Source organism: Pristis pectinata, chromosome 21 (genome assembly GCF_009764475.1).
Source record: "Pristis pectinata isolate sPriPec2 chromosome 21, sPriPec2.1.pri, whole genome shotgun sequence".
Taxonomy (NCBI): domain Eukaryota; kingdom Metazoa; phylum Chordata; class Chondrichthyes; order Rhinopristiformes; family Pristidae; genus Pristis; species Pristis pectinata.
The window spans coordinates 12403886-12418017 of NC_067425.1; the positions used below are offsets into that span (position 1 = coordinate 12403886).

At 40.2% G+C, this 14132-nt stretch overlaps 1 protein-coding gene across 1 annotated transcript in view; it reads right to left on the minus strand.

The window, feature by feature from the left end:
• The window catches only part of LOC127581486 (nuclear pore membrane glycoprotein 210-like), a 94466-nt gene that overhangs the window by 76857 nt on the left and 3477 nt on the right, over positions 1–14132 (minus strand). The window contains 2 exon segments of the mRNA XM_052035945.1: positions 5944–6075; positions 10763–10899. Of these exon segments, the coding sequence (XP_051891905.1) occupies positions 5944–6075; positions 10763–10899 (269 nt within the window).

The following is a 14132-nucleotide window of genomic DNA, read 5'->3' on the forward strand; positions in this document are numbered from 1 at the left end:
TCAACCTCTCACTGCTGCAGTCGGAGGTTCCCATCTGCTTCAAAAGGGCATCGATCATACCGGTGCCTAAGAAGAGCAGGGTGATCTGCCTCAACGACTATCGCCCGGTAGCACTCACATCTACTGTGAGAGGTTGGCCATAGCTAGAATTAACTCCTGCCTGAGCAAGGACCTGGACCCGCTGCAATTTGCCTACTGCCACAACAGGTCTACAGCAGACGTAAGCTCACTGGCTCTCCACTCGATTTTGGAGCACCTGGACAACAGTAAAACATACATCAGACTGCTGTTTATCGATTACAGCTCGGCGTTCAACACCATCATCCCCTCAGTACTAATCAACAAGCTTCACAACCTGGGCCTCTGTACCTTCCTCTGCAACTGGATCCTCAACTTCCTTATTGGGAGATCACAGTTAGTGCGGATTGGTAGTAATATCTCCTCCTCATTGACAATCAACATAGGTGCACCTCAAGAATGCGTGCTTAGCCTACTGCTCTACTTCCTCTACACTCATGACTGTGTAGCAAGGCACAGGTCAAACGCCATCTATAAATTCGCCAATGACACTGCTGTCATTGGCAGAATCTCAGATGGCGATGAGGAGGCATACAGGCGTGAGATAAATCAGCTGGTTGAGTGGTGTCACAACAACAACCTTGCACTCATCTTCAGCAAGACCAAGGAATTGACTGTGGACTTCAGGAAGGGGAAGTCGGGAGAACACACACCAGTCCTCATTGAGAAGTCAGCGATGGAAAGAGTGAGCAGCTTCAAGTTCCTGGGCGTCAACATCTCAGAGGATCTATCTTGGGCTCAACACATTGATGCAATCACAAAGAAGGCACGCCAGTGGCTCCACATCATTAGGAGTTTGAGAAGATTTGGTATGTCACGAAAGATTCTTGCAAATTTCTACAGATGTACAGTGGAGAGCATTCTGACTGGTTGCATCACTGCCCACTGCCTGATATGGAGGCTCCAATGTGCAGGATCGCAAGAGGCTGCAGAGGGTTATAGACTCAGCCAGCTCCATCATGGGCACAACCCTCCCCGCTATCAAAGACATCTTCAAGAGGCAGTGCCTCAAGAAGGCAGCATCTATCATTAAGGACCCTAAACACCCGGGACATGCCCTCTTCACGTTACTACCATCAGGGAGGAGGTACAGGACCCTGAAGACCCATACACAACCTTTTAGGAACCGCTTCTTCCCCTCCACCATCAGATTTCTGAATGGTCAATGAACCCATGGACATTACCCTGTTATTCCTCTTTTGCATGATTTATTTATTTTTGTAGCTTACAGTAATTTTTATGTCTTGCATTGTACTGCTGCAGCAAAAGAACAAATTTCACAACATATGTCAGTGATAATAAACCTGATTCTGATTCACTAGGCTGGCAGTTCTTCATTTTTAGGTATGCCTACTACTGTTCCCAGCAAGTCCATTCATGCTCCTTGTTGGACCAGGGTTGATCCCCTGGCTTGGTGGTCATGGTAGACTGAGGAATATGTTGGGCCATGAGGTTACAGGTTGTGGTAGTATACATTCCACTGCTGCTGATGACTCTCAATGCTTCATGGATGCCCAGTTTTGAGCTAACAGATCAGTTCCAAGATTATCCTAATTAGCACAATTGTAATGACACAGAACAGAATGGAGTATCCTCGGAGTAAAGATGTTTTTTTGGTTTCCACATGGACTGTGCAGTAGTTACTTTTACCAATGCTATCATGAACAGATGCATCTGCAACACACATACTGGTGTACAAGTAGGTTCATCACTTAGTGCCTGCTGCATATCAGCTGGCAACAGGATTTGGCCTATGATAGTGCATCAAAGACATCCTTGGTAATGGACATTGAAGCCCCCTATCCAGAATATATTTTGGCCCTTGCTACTTTCAGAGATTCTTCCAACTTTTGTTCAACATGGAGGAACACTGATTCAACATCTTGGAAAGGATGGCAGGTGGTAATCAGGAGATATTTCACCCTATTGCTTAACCACTATCTGGGATAGCTCTCTCAATTCAGACACTAGTCCCCATATGTTTGTGAAAGAACTTTGCCATATTTGATTTCTGTGCCTAAGTCGATAAACAAGTGACCTGTCCAATTTTATTCCTCCTCTACTCCAAAGTCAAAGTTCTGGTATAGCTGAGTGGCTTGCTCAGAGGGCATTTAAGAATCAACTTCAACAAGTGGGTCTGAAGTCACAAGTAGGTCGCACCAAGTAAGAATGGTAGATTTCCTCACCAGCTGGTGTTTCCTCCCTCAAATTATACATTATAATTTGAATTTAAATTCCACAGTTGCCATGCTGGGATTTGAACTTGGTTCTCTGCACTATTAGTACAGGTTTCTGGATTGCTAGTCTGGTACCTTAAGTGCTACACCACTACATCTATTTTCCATCATTAGAGTATAAAAGGTACAATTACCATAAAATTCAATGTAGAAGATAAATCAATAACCACGTAAAACAGTGAATGAAATTTCATTGCAGTAAACACTATGACCACATTTCTTCATGCTCCTACTAGCCTTAGTGCCATTTTAGTTAAGTAAGGTACTCAGAAGAGTACAGCAAATATACTTGCTGTTATACATGTAATTACTGGGACTTATCAGCTTTTCTGCTCAGTCCAGTTTAGGTACATGCCTAAGGTGAAGTGCTAACCTCCTGAATCAGTGCACTCTGGTCTATGGGGCTCAGCATTCCTTCCTCACACCTTTCAGACCTGCCCCAATACAGTTACTCTTCATGGAGCACCCAAACAAATTCGTAGTTGTGTCCAGTGTGAATGCATTTCCTTGTGGTCTGAAAATTTCCAGCTCTTTTAAATAAACCTATTTCTTAGTCTTGCTCCCCCTTCCCTATCATTGCCCTTCAGTGAACTTGCCTCTTCCTGGAATATATTCTTTCCAGTTATCCATTCTGCCACCTTTAAAAATACATTAAAAATCTTCTGAGCCTCCAGTTTCACTGTGCTTCTTTACTCTCTGCACCTCCTTCTTCCTCTACCAACTCAAATTCTGCTCATTCTTTGCTGTCTCCAGAGCACTCCATTTGTGACATTAATGGCATTAGAATTTAATAACTGTTGCTCCTTATGAATTGAGCATACAATACCTAATATGTGTATGGTTGAATCTGATCTATGGCTCATGTAACTTCCACTACACACCTCTTCACCTATAAAATTTACAATTTAAATGCTTAAATATAACATACTAATACAAACTTTAATTACTTCACTTCCACATAAGGTGAAAAGTAGAACTTGCATGAGCATCTCTTTTACACCTACCAAGTCACAGTTCTATTAATAACAATAATTTGATTTTTAAAATTAAAACAAGGATGATTATGGAGCTTTCACAATATTCTGCCATTTGCCAATTTTAACAGCTGGTGAAGCTGGGGGTGAGAATCATATACCTATTGTATGGAGTAAGGACTTATTGGTTATCAAACCCATTCAGGGTGGAGCTGGCCACAAATGGTATGCAAGGACCTGAATTGCTGATAAACTGGGAGCTGGTCTCTGTCAAAATATTGAGCCCAGGACCACATTGCTCAAGATGGTTTGCTAGTTATTGGAAAATCCAGCCAAATAAATAGAAGCTAGATAAGAACAGATGAAGAAAATAGAAGATTATATTGATAGCCTTACATGAAGTGGGATGAAAGAAGGCTTGTACTTAGCTTTTTCTATATGGAAAATGAAGGGAATAACATGTTTTCGTGATCTATTCATTGATAACTGTTTTTTACCTTTCGAACAGTTGTCTAATAAATACAATTTGCCTAAATCACACTTTTTTCGATACTTACAGATTAGAAATTTTTTAAAAGTTACTATGCCTTTTCCAACTCCATATAAAATTGAAATCACGGAAAACATTTTAGGCTTTAATCCCTATAAGAAGGGCTTGATAGCAATAATTTATGATCTAATTATGAAAATACATCCAGAGACACTTGATAAAATTAAGAATGAATGGGAAAGAGAACTCCAGATACTTTTACCCAGAGACATGGAAGAAAATTCTTCAATTAGTTAATGCATCTTCAATGTGTGCCAGACACTCTTTGATACAATTTAAGGTGGTTCACAGGACCCATATGTCGAAGGACAAGTTAACCCGTTTTTATCACCATATAAATCCTATATGTGATAGATGTAATTCGGAGGTGGCTTCCCTGACACATGTTTTGGTTCTGTCCTCTTTTGGAAAAATATTGGAAGGACATTTTTAACATTATTTTAACTGTATTGAATATTGATTTACAACCTCACCCAATCACTGCAATTTTTGGGTTACCAATGATGGAATCTGGCCACCTATCTGCTGCTGCTTGTTGTATGATTGCCTTTGTTACATTAATGGCCAAGCGATCCATTTTGTTTAAATTGAAGGATCCAATACCTCCCACCACTTTTCAATGGTTTTCTCAAACCATATCATGTTTAAACTTAGAAAAAATTAGGAGTGGCACTGTTGATTCTTCGCTTAAATCTGAGGAAGTTTGGAGTCCATTTATTCAATATTTTTATATGATATAGATCCTTTTTCAATAATCTTTGAATTTAGAGGAGCAGAGTTGACAACATAATAATGCTCTTTGTTCATCGAGAAATATCAGTCCAGTTTTTTTCTTTTGAAATTTTTTTTTAGTTTGTTTCGTTTTATTACTTACAATTTTTTTCCGATTTGGGTTTTTTTTATATAATAAATCTTTTTCTTTTTCCTTTTGATTTTTTTTTTGTAATATATTCATTTACCAAGAAACCGTGGGGCCTAGAATATATATTTTTTTATTTTTTATGACTATATATGTCATGATTGTCCTCCCAATCTCTTTGTATTACGTGTATAATTACTGATGTTATATGTATTAATCTGTATTAATTTGAAAATTAATAAAAAGATTGAAAAAGAAAGAAAGAAGGCTCGTACAAAAGATAAATATTGTTGTAAACTGGTTGGGCTGAATTGCTTATATCAGTGTAGTAGAATATTTAACTGAGCAGCCATCACTCTTGTGCTTGCTGGCCCACACTAGTGCTTGGTGAAGCAATGCCTCCATTTTAAATTTCTCATCCTTGTTTTCAAATTCCTTCATGATTGTGCTCTTTTCCACCTCTGTCATTTCCTTGTGCCTCCTTAACTTCCCAGATACCCAAGCTCCTCCATTTCTGCCTTCATGAGCATCTGATGTTAATTGCTCTACCATCGGTAGTGGTGACTCCTGCTACCTAGGCACTAAGCCCTGGAATTTTCTTCCTCACATTTTTTATCTTTCTTTCCTATGTTGATGATTGTTAAAAATTGCTTCTTTGACCAACCCTTTGGTGATGTTCCCTAATACTCTGTAGTAAAGGTTTCAAATTCCTGTTCGATAATAGTGCATTGGGGCTATGTTAAAAGCGGGTAAATAAATTTTGTAGTTGAAAGATTGTTCCTTTCCCTAATGGTCCTATAAGCTGAGCATTGGACCACGAAAGTACTTGGTTTAATTGTGAGCCTCTCCTACGTTAGTTGCTCTTAGCCAGGGTGGCTGTAACAGTCCAATTGGCCTCAATGTTCCCACAATACAGAAATGGAGAAGAAAATCCAACAGACTTGCCACTTCTATAAGTGATGTATATGATATTTACAGTCACATTTCCAGCAGAAAAAAAGTGGGATTGACATCGGTTGTGATGTCAATTGTGTAGTATCTCATAGATGAAAAATAACTACTTGGGAAAAATAATGTATGGTACTTAGCAACAGATAAATCCAGAAGAAATGTTCCTTGAAAAGGATAGGAGAAAATTAAATTCTGCAATCATCAGACCACCGACCAGGCATGGGAAATTATAAATAAGATAAGTATGTAAATAAGATATAAATGGCTCTAAAGAGTATTACAAAGTAGTCCTACCTTCTTCATCCAAGGCTCTAACTGTTAATTTTAACAGCGAGTCATCCACATACAACTCCCGGGTTGTCGATACAATTTCAATTTGATTTACTATGTCCACCAATACATCACACCGCAACACCTGTCCTGTCACTGAAGAAAAGCATATTACTGCTTTGCAGATCATTTTCAATTGTTTCTCCAAGATTCTTTAATCATTACACTGGAAATATATTGCGATGCTCACTATTTTTACAATTTATCAGTCCATACAACAAAGAAACTTTGTGTGCCTTAATTCATCTATACAAGGAATAGAAATTTTATCATTACTTTTCTTTGCCTTTGAGAATCACAAAACATCTGAGAGTAAGAAGAATACACATTGCTCTGCAAAGGGAATCACTATGATTATCAACAGTGAAACATACCCGATCGTCAATAAATGTGCCAGTAACTCTATTTATCCCAATATTCTTCCCACAGTGGGGAGCACCACCCCAACAATGTTGCAACTATGATCTATATTTTACAATAAATGCATAATTTCCTCCAGGTGTTTTAACAAGCAGTTGAAAGGTATGAACAGAGATGTGAAAGTGGAAGAAATCAGTAATAGTCTATCTATTTACACTATTATTTTAAGCAATGACTCCTTCTGAAAAATAATGTTAGATATCAGATTCTTAAAGCCTTGAGAAAAGTGAGTCTTGAAAAAGTGTAAAGAATTACACAGATAAAGACAAAGCAGTGAACTCCAGATTAGCTCTGACACTAATGAATAAGGGAATTTCAAAGGATCATCTGGGTTTTCAGAAACAGGCTACAATGATTAAATCAAGTTGAGCTTATCTAAACTCCACTGTATAAAGTTGACAGTTATGAAAACAGATGCATATTGGTCCTTAAGCATAACTAGTTGCTCTAAGCAACAAAATACACTTCATTTATATATTACAAACAACAGTAGTGAAAAGAAACTATCAATTCCTGACCTATAGTTTTATACTGTTTATTCAAATACAAATGCGACCCTTGCATTACAGGGGAGGGATTGGCATTCCTAGAAAATGTTCTGTATTGCGATTTTCCATAATGTGAAGCTGTGTGATCTACACATGCATTAAGAAATGCAAGTTGAAAAAAGTGTTTATTTATTCACTTTTTTTTCCACATAAGTTTTGTAAGAGCAAATTTTATTCCCTATCCCAGATTTTTAGGTAGTGGCTTGTGAATTCCGTAAGGCTGACTTTCCGTTACCTGAACTGCTGTAAGGCAGGGCTCACCTGTAGTGTGCTTTACTTATAGTCATCTTGGTACAAAAAAATTACAGCAGCTTTTTATTATCAAGATTTTACAGCAATGGCTGAAAATCTTCAACTGTTCAGAACAGTCTTCTGCATGCTTAAGTAATAGTCACGTCCATATTGTGCAGTTACAGGAGCAATGGTAAACAACCACCCAATTATTCATTCCACTGATTTGAAAACTGGAAAAGATCTACAATAAGTATATGATCCAATCTGAAAGATTCCTCCCAGTGAATCTCAGAATAACCCCCACAACCAGCTATGTCCTTCCATTTCATCAGCACTTCAGGCCCCATCAACTCCCCCACAGATTCTACCACTCACTTTGGAAAATTTACAGCGGCCAATTAGCCTATCAACCTGCACGTCTTTGGGATGTGGAAGGAAACCGAAGTACTGGAGGAAACCCATGCAATCACAGGGAGAACATGCAAACTCCACACAGACAGAACTCGAGCTCAGGCTTGAACCCAGGTCTCTGGTGCTGTGAGGCAGTGGCTCTACTAGCTGTAGCACTGTGCTCTCTGAATTTTAATCTGGATTTTAATTTTAAAGTGTCCATTAGCCCAACAACTTGATTATAACCTGTCACTGTACTAGAAGATCATTTTCTCCACACGCAGTTGTATGGGAAAGGCAGAGCACCAACATAAAAAGAGGTTCCTATTTAAAACTGAAGTCAGTGTGGGATTAAAGCAAAAGTAACTTGCACCATTTAATTCACTAAAATTTCAAATTCTTTGACAGAGGAGGAATTGGGGGTGCAGGAGATCAGAAACATGCGCATCAAGAAATTTTAAGCTATTTTACAATACAAATGCCAGATAGCATCATTTGAAATGAGCTTCAAATTTTACTGGCAATGCAGAAGAAAATTTTTAAAAAAGATGCAGTAAATCACCTTGCAAAATTTTGGGCATCCCAAAGTGCTCTTAACCTCTAAAATACTGTTTGAAGTGTAGTCACTGCTGCAATGCTAGAAACACAACTAATTAACCAGGAAAGGCTTCTAACACAAAACACATACTCTGTCCCACTGGTGCTAACTGAGATGTATAAAGTGCCTGGGACACTGGAGAGAACCTCCCAGCTATTCTTCAAAATGGTGCCATGGGTCCTTTTTAGTGCACCTGAGGGGGCTTCAGTTTAACATTTCATCTGAAAAACTGCAATTCTTATTGCAGTTACTCCTTCAGTGGTGGAGTGTCATCCTTAATTTAGTGCTGAAGCTTACTCAGAATCCACAATCTTCCAACTACTGCAATGAAACAGATACTCAACTCTATTCATGTAATTATTTTACATTTTCCTGAATATACATATATATATTTGTAAGTATAATTGCATATACTTACAAAATGCTGCAATATTCACCATGGTATTGTAAATATTACTTATGTTTTAAAATTCCCATTGTGTGATAGCAACTTACATTTCATTTTTCAATAATTTGATTGTTCCTTTTGTGCTTCTCACTGGAGTTCTAGAAACATGCAGGGCCTTGTGGATGCATTGGGAATTCTCACTTTTAACTGATCCATTATATACAGTAGCAATGCATTCCATTAAGTCATCACATTTTTTTGTGATTCATACTTATGGTTATTTTTAAGTTTGTGAAGTTACAAAAATATAATTCTTTTTACTTCACAACTAATTCAGCTAATTTTCCAAGAATCTATCTACTTTGAATGTCAATGAGACATGGGCATATTTGTACTATCATTATGCAGAATTCCAAATTTGGAAGCTACAGATATGGCCAAGGAAGACTTCAATTTCAACATTGAAAAAGCTCTCATCTGCATCCCAAAGGGAGAAAATTGATCCTCTTGGGCAACGTCAATGCCAGAATCAGAAAAGATACAATCCTTTGACAAGGCAAGGAGGACAATGAGGAGCACAGAAAGTTGGATCTAACAGAATCCTTCTCCTGACAAAATATTTGGAGCACTGTACAGTCATTAACACTGTTTTGCCAGAAAGGCAAGCACACCTCTTGGCAACACTGCTGATCTAGGAATTGGCACCTGTCAGATTATGAGAGAACATAAGGAATCCACATCACTGGGGAATTGGTTTATTATTGTCACGAGTACCAAAGTACAGTGATAAATTTTGTTTTCCAAGCCATCCATATAGATCATTTCATTACAACAATGCATTGAGGTAGTCCAAGGGAAAACAACAACAGAATGTAGAATAAAGTGTTACAGTTACAGAGAAAGTGCAGTGCAGCCATACAATAAAGTGTAAGGCCATAAGTGAGGGGAGATTTATGAGGTCAAGAGTCCATTTTATTGTTCTAGGGAACCATTCAATAGTCTTATAACAGTGGGATAGAAGCTGTCCTTGAGCCTGGTGGTACGTGTTTCAGGCTTTTGTATCTTCTGCCTGGGAGAGGGGGGGAAAAGAGAGAAATTCCTGGTGGGGTGGGGTCTTTGAATACGTTGGCTGTTTTACCGAGGCAGCGAGAAGTGTAGACAGAGTCCATGGAGGGGAGGCTGGTTTCTGTAAAGTGTTGAGCTGTATCCACAACTCTGCAGTTTCTTGAGGTCACAGGCAGAGCAGTTGCCATATCAAGCCGTGATGAGCATCCGGATAGGATGCTTTCTATGGTGCAACAATAAAAATTGGTGAGGGTTAAAGGGTACATGTCAAATTTCTTTAGCCTCCTAAGGAAGTAGAGGCATTGGTGAGCTTTCTTGGCCATGGGGTTGATGTGGTTGGACCAGGACAGGCTATTGGTGATGTTCACTCCTAGGAATTTGAAGGTTTCAACCTTCTCGACCTCAGCACTGTTGATGTAAATAGGAACATGCGCACTGCCCCCTTCCTGAAGTCAATGATCAGCTCTTTTGTTTTGCTGACATTGAGGGAAAGGTTGTTGTAATGACAAAATGCCACGAGGCTCTCTATCTCCTTCCTGTACTCAGTTATTTGAGATTCGGGCCCATTACGGTCCACTACATCCAGGTCATAACTGTTGCACTGACCAATGCTTAATCCATTCTGTTATAATCAACCTGACCTGCAAAAAAAGACACTTACAGTGCAAGTGATTACCAGATAGAAAGATGAAATAGTTCAAGAACATCCTCAAAACTTACTTGAAAATGGTTACCATCTCTACTGACTCATGAGGATCGCTGACCCATGGTTACTTAAGACAGAAGTTTTAGAATGGCATTGAGAAACTTAAATCCATTCTTCAGGAACCCAACAAATTGGTGGAAGGAGCACACGACCTCCCAAACTACCTACCCACCCATCCCATGAAGCATCTCCTGCCTCACTTTATGTCAGGATGTACAGGTCTCACATTGCAGCTTCCTCAGAACCTATAGAATTGTAGAGGAAGCAAGTTATCCTCAATCCTGAGGGATAGCCTACAAAGCATTTTGAAACATCTGTTTCAGGAGATGTCAAATATCCATTCCATCAATTACTAAATACCAAATTAGTATTGAGTTATATTTTCAATTCATGTCCACCCTTTAAAATAATTATAATAATCACTTGATATTTACCCATTTCCTCCGCTATAATTATGCTGGTGAGGCGAGTAGGCTGAGTTGAGCGGACAGATATCACGGCTGTAGTGGAACAGTCAGTGTCATTCTGATACACAGGTTCAACAGTTGCTATATCTGGTCGTGTTGAAAACCTGTCATGAAAAAGAGCTATTCAGTTCTCTGACCTGTACCAACACATTATTGCTTTACTGTATTCATTTACTAAGTGTGCTCATCTCAAAGTTTGATAACTGAGATGTAATTTTTATTCAGGCAATGTGAGCTTCAGCCAGATTCAGAATTTATCATCTCACTTAAAATACGACAAATATTGTAGTTTAAATATGAGTTAAATGAATTCAAACACTTAATAAGCACGCTAACTCTACTTTAATTAACTTGAAAACAATATATGTCTGGACTTGTCATTCTTCTCAATACCAGCAGTCACCAGGTTACGACAGCGTTCCATTCCTTAGAATTGTTTGTAACCTGAATTGTTCGTAAATCGGAAATAAACAAGAAATGTGTGGGAGGGCATCACAGAAACAGCTGTGACAGGAGAGCGAGCAGGCGTGGGAAGAACAGCCATCAGCTGGTCTCACTGGCTGAGTGAGCAAGTCAGTCTGCTTAGTGCTCCCAGCTCTGCTCAGCTTGACACAGCCCCCAATTGTTGCAGCTTGGGGGGCGGGGGGGGGGGGGGGGGGGTGGCGAGGAGATGCAGATGAGGGGTGAGCGGAAGATGCCTGCAGCCTTGTAGCAGCTGGCAAATCCATTCCCATCCATCCTGCCGGTCTCCTAAATACTCATTTGTATGTACCAGATGTCCATTAGTCTGCCGTTCATAATCTGGGGAGGACCTGTAGAACTATACACTATCTTTCAAAGTGAGAACAGTTAAACTACTTAAAGTTAATTATGTTGTAAGACATTAACATTTTAATTGTAATAATTTTAATTAATTATTTTCCTCATTTCAATTGCTGCACTTGGCAAAAGATTAAAATCGCTGTAAATAAAATGTATGTCCATACTCAAGATGTAATCATGTCATGTTACATAATTAAAAGTGTTGCATATCATTCAACAGGGCATAAAACCAAAAGCAAATGTACAGCATCATACTTTATAAACACATGACACTTCCATTATTGACTTCATGAACCACTCTTACTGTTAAATCAGTGTTGCTCAATTTCTTTTCCCAGTCTCTAGTGTGAGATCAAACAAAGTACAGTTCAGTTTTCATATAACTCAGATCTTTCTGCTTCATCTTAAGCTGAACTTGTTTGTTCCCAAAATAATTTTGTCTTTGTAGTCACTCACAGCTCAGCCTCTAACCCTCACATATAATTCAACTAAAACATGTTATTTCCATCATAGTTTGTGTATTACCCAAAATACAATCACTCTCAATCTATAAAAGAGAATTTCAAAGTACTACAGTGTGCATAATTTACTGACATTTTTGGATCCTGATGGTAACACACAATTTCACTAAAACTTGTATATTCTGACAATAAATTACATATTTACACAAATGATGGAGTCTAAAGAACAGTGAAAAGATGGTGGTGGTGAAAACGGTGAAAAAAGTTTCATAAATTTCACCACAAATTTTCACCCTCTCTCCAATTCACTTGGATATCTCCTGACATCTCTCTCTCCTTCCTCGATCTTTCCATCTTCCTAATCCACCGACATCTTCTACAAGCCCACTGATGCCCACAGCTACCTCGATCACAGCTCCTCCCACCCTGTCTCTTGCAAGGACGCTATCCTTTTTTCTCAATTTCTCTGCCTCCGCTGCATCTGCTCCCATGATGAGGCTTCCCACTCCAGGACATCCAAGATGTCCAACTTCTTTACTAACTGGGGCTTACCCCTACTGTGGTTGAGAGAGCTTGCACCCACATCTCTGCCATTTCCCGCACCCCTGCTCTCACCCACACCCCTCCCAGACCCAATAGGGATAGGGTCCCCCTTGTCCGCACATTTCATCCTTCCAGCCTACATATCCAACACATCATTCTCCGCCACTTCCGCCTTCTCCAACGGGACCCCACCAACAAGCATATCTTCCCCTCCCCACCCCTTTCTGCCTTTCGCAGGTACTGCTCTCTCTGCGACTCCCTGGTTGACTCCTCCCCCGCCCCCCCCCCCCCCCCCCACCCATCCCACTCCCACCCCTGGAACTTTCCACTGTCCCCGCCATTGGTGCAACACCTGCCCCTACACCAGCTCCATCTAAAGACTCAAACAGTCCTTTCGGGTGAGACAGAGATTTACCTGCACCTCCCTTAATACCATCTACTGCATTTAGTGCTCCAAGTGTGGCTTGCTCTACATTGGCGAGACCAAACGCGGACTAGGTGACTGTTTCGCAGAACGCCTGTGCTCCGTCTGTAACCGTGATCTGCATCTCCCCATTGCCAGTCACTTCAACTCCCCCTCCCACTCCATCACTGATATGTCAGTCCTCGGCCTCCTCCACTGCCAAGAGAATTCCAAGCACAAACTGGAGGAACAGCACCTCGTTTTCCATCTTGGAACCTTGCAGCCTAACGGCATGAACACTGAATTCTCCCACTTTAAGTAATCCCCACCCCCACCCATACCTCTTCTTTTCTTCCCTTTCCTAGCCTCTCTTTTTTCTACCCCCCTCTTTTTTCCTCCTTACCTTTGACCCCACCCTCCTGTAGATCTGCTCTCCCCCTCCTCCTCCGCATCAGCCTGTCACTATCTGTCACCTGCATCTACATATCACCACCTTGTGCCCACCCCACCTCCCCTCTTTTGTCCACTTATCACTGCTCCGCTTTTCCCTCCTATATATTGGGCTTCCCCTTTTCCTATCTTCAGTCCTGAAGAAGGGTCCTGACCTGAAACATTGACTGCCTACTTTTCTCCACAGATGCTGCCTGGCCTGCTGAGTTCCTCCAGCATCATCGTGATTTTCATTCAAAAGATGGTGGCATGTGGATTCATATCCAGACCAAATATCACTTGACCGAACCGGTACTCCAGTGTTCTGAACTAATAATCCTGGACCTCAATTTCCACCTTGGCAGTCATCAATTTGAATTCAGTTTAAAACAACAGGGAAAGAAAAACTCAATCTTGTAACTTGACAATAAAGTTACAAGAATTCCATTCAAACACAACTGCTTCAATAATGTTCTTCTGAGAAAACATGGCACTCCCTACCTTGTTGAATGCAGACAGAACCATAGTCCAAGACAAGCGTGGTGGACTCAGGGATAAGACAAGCAAGGCTAAACAATTTGTATGATTAAAAATCAAGCAAAGCAGCAGGAGAGGGGTGGCAGCCTGGCTTGGGGCTCCAACTGGAGGAGTTCAGGAAGGGCCAGATTTACAAACTGAA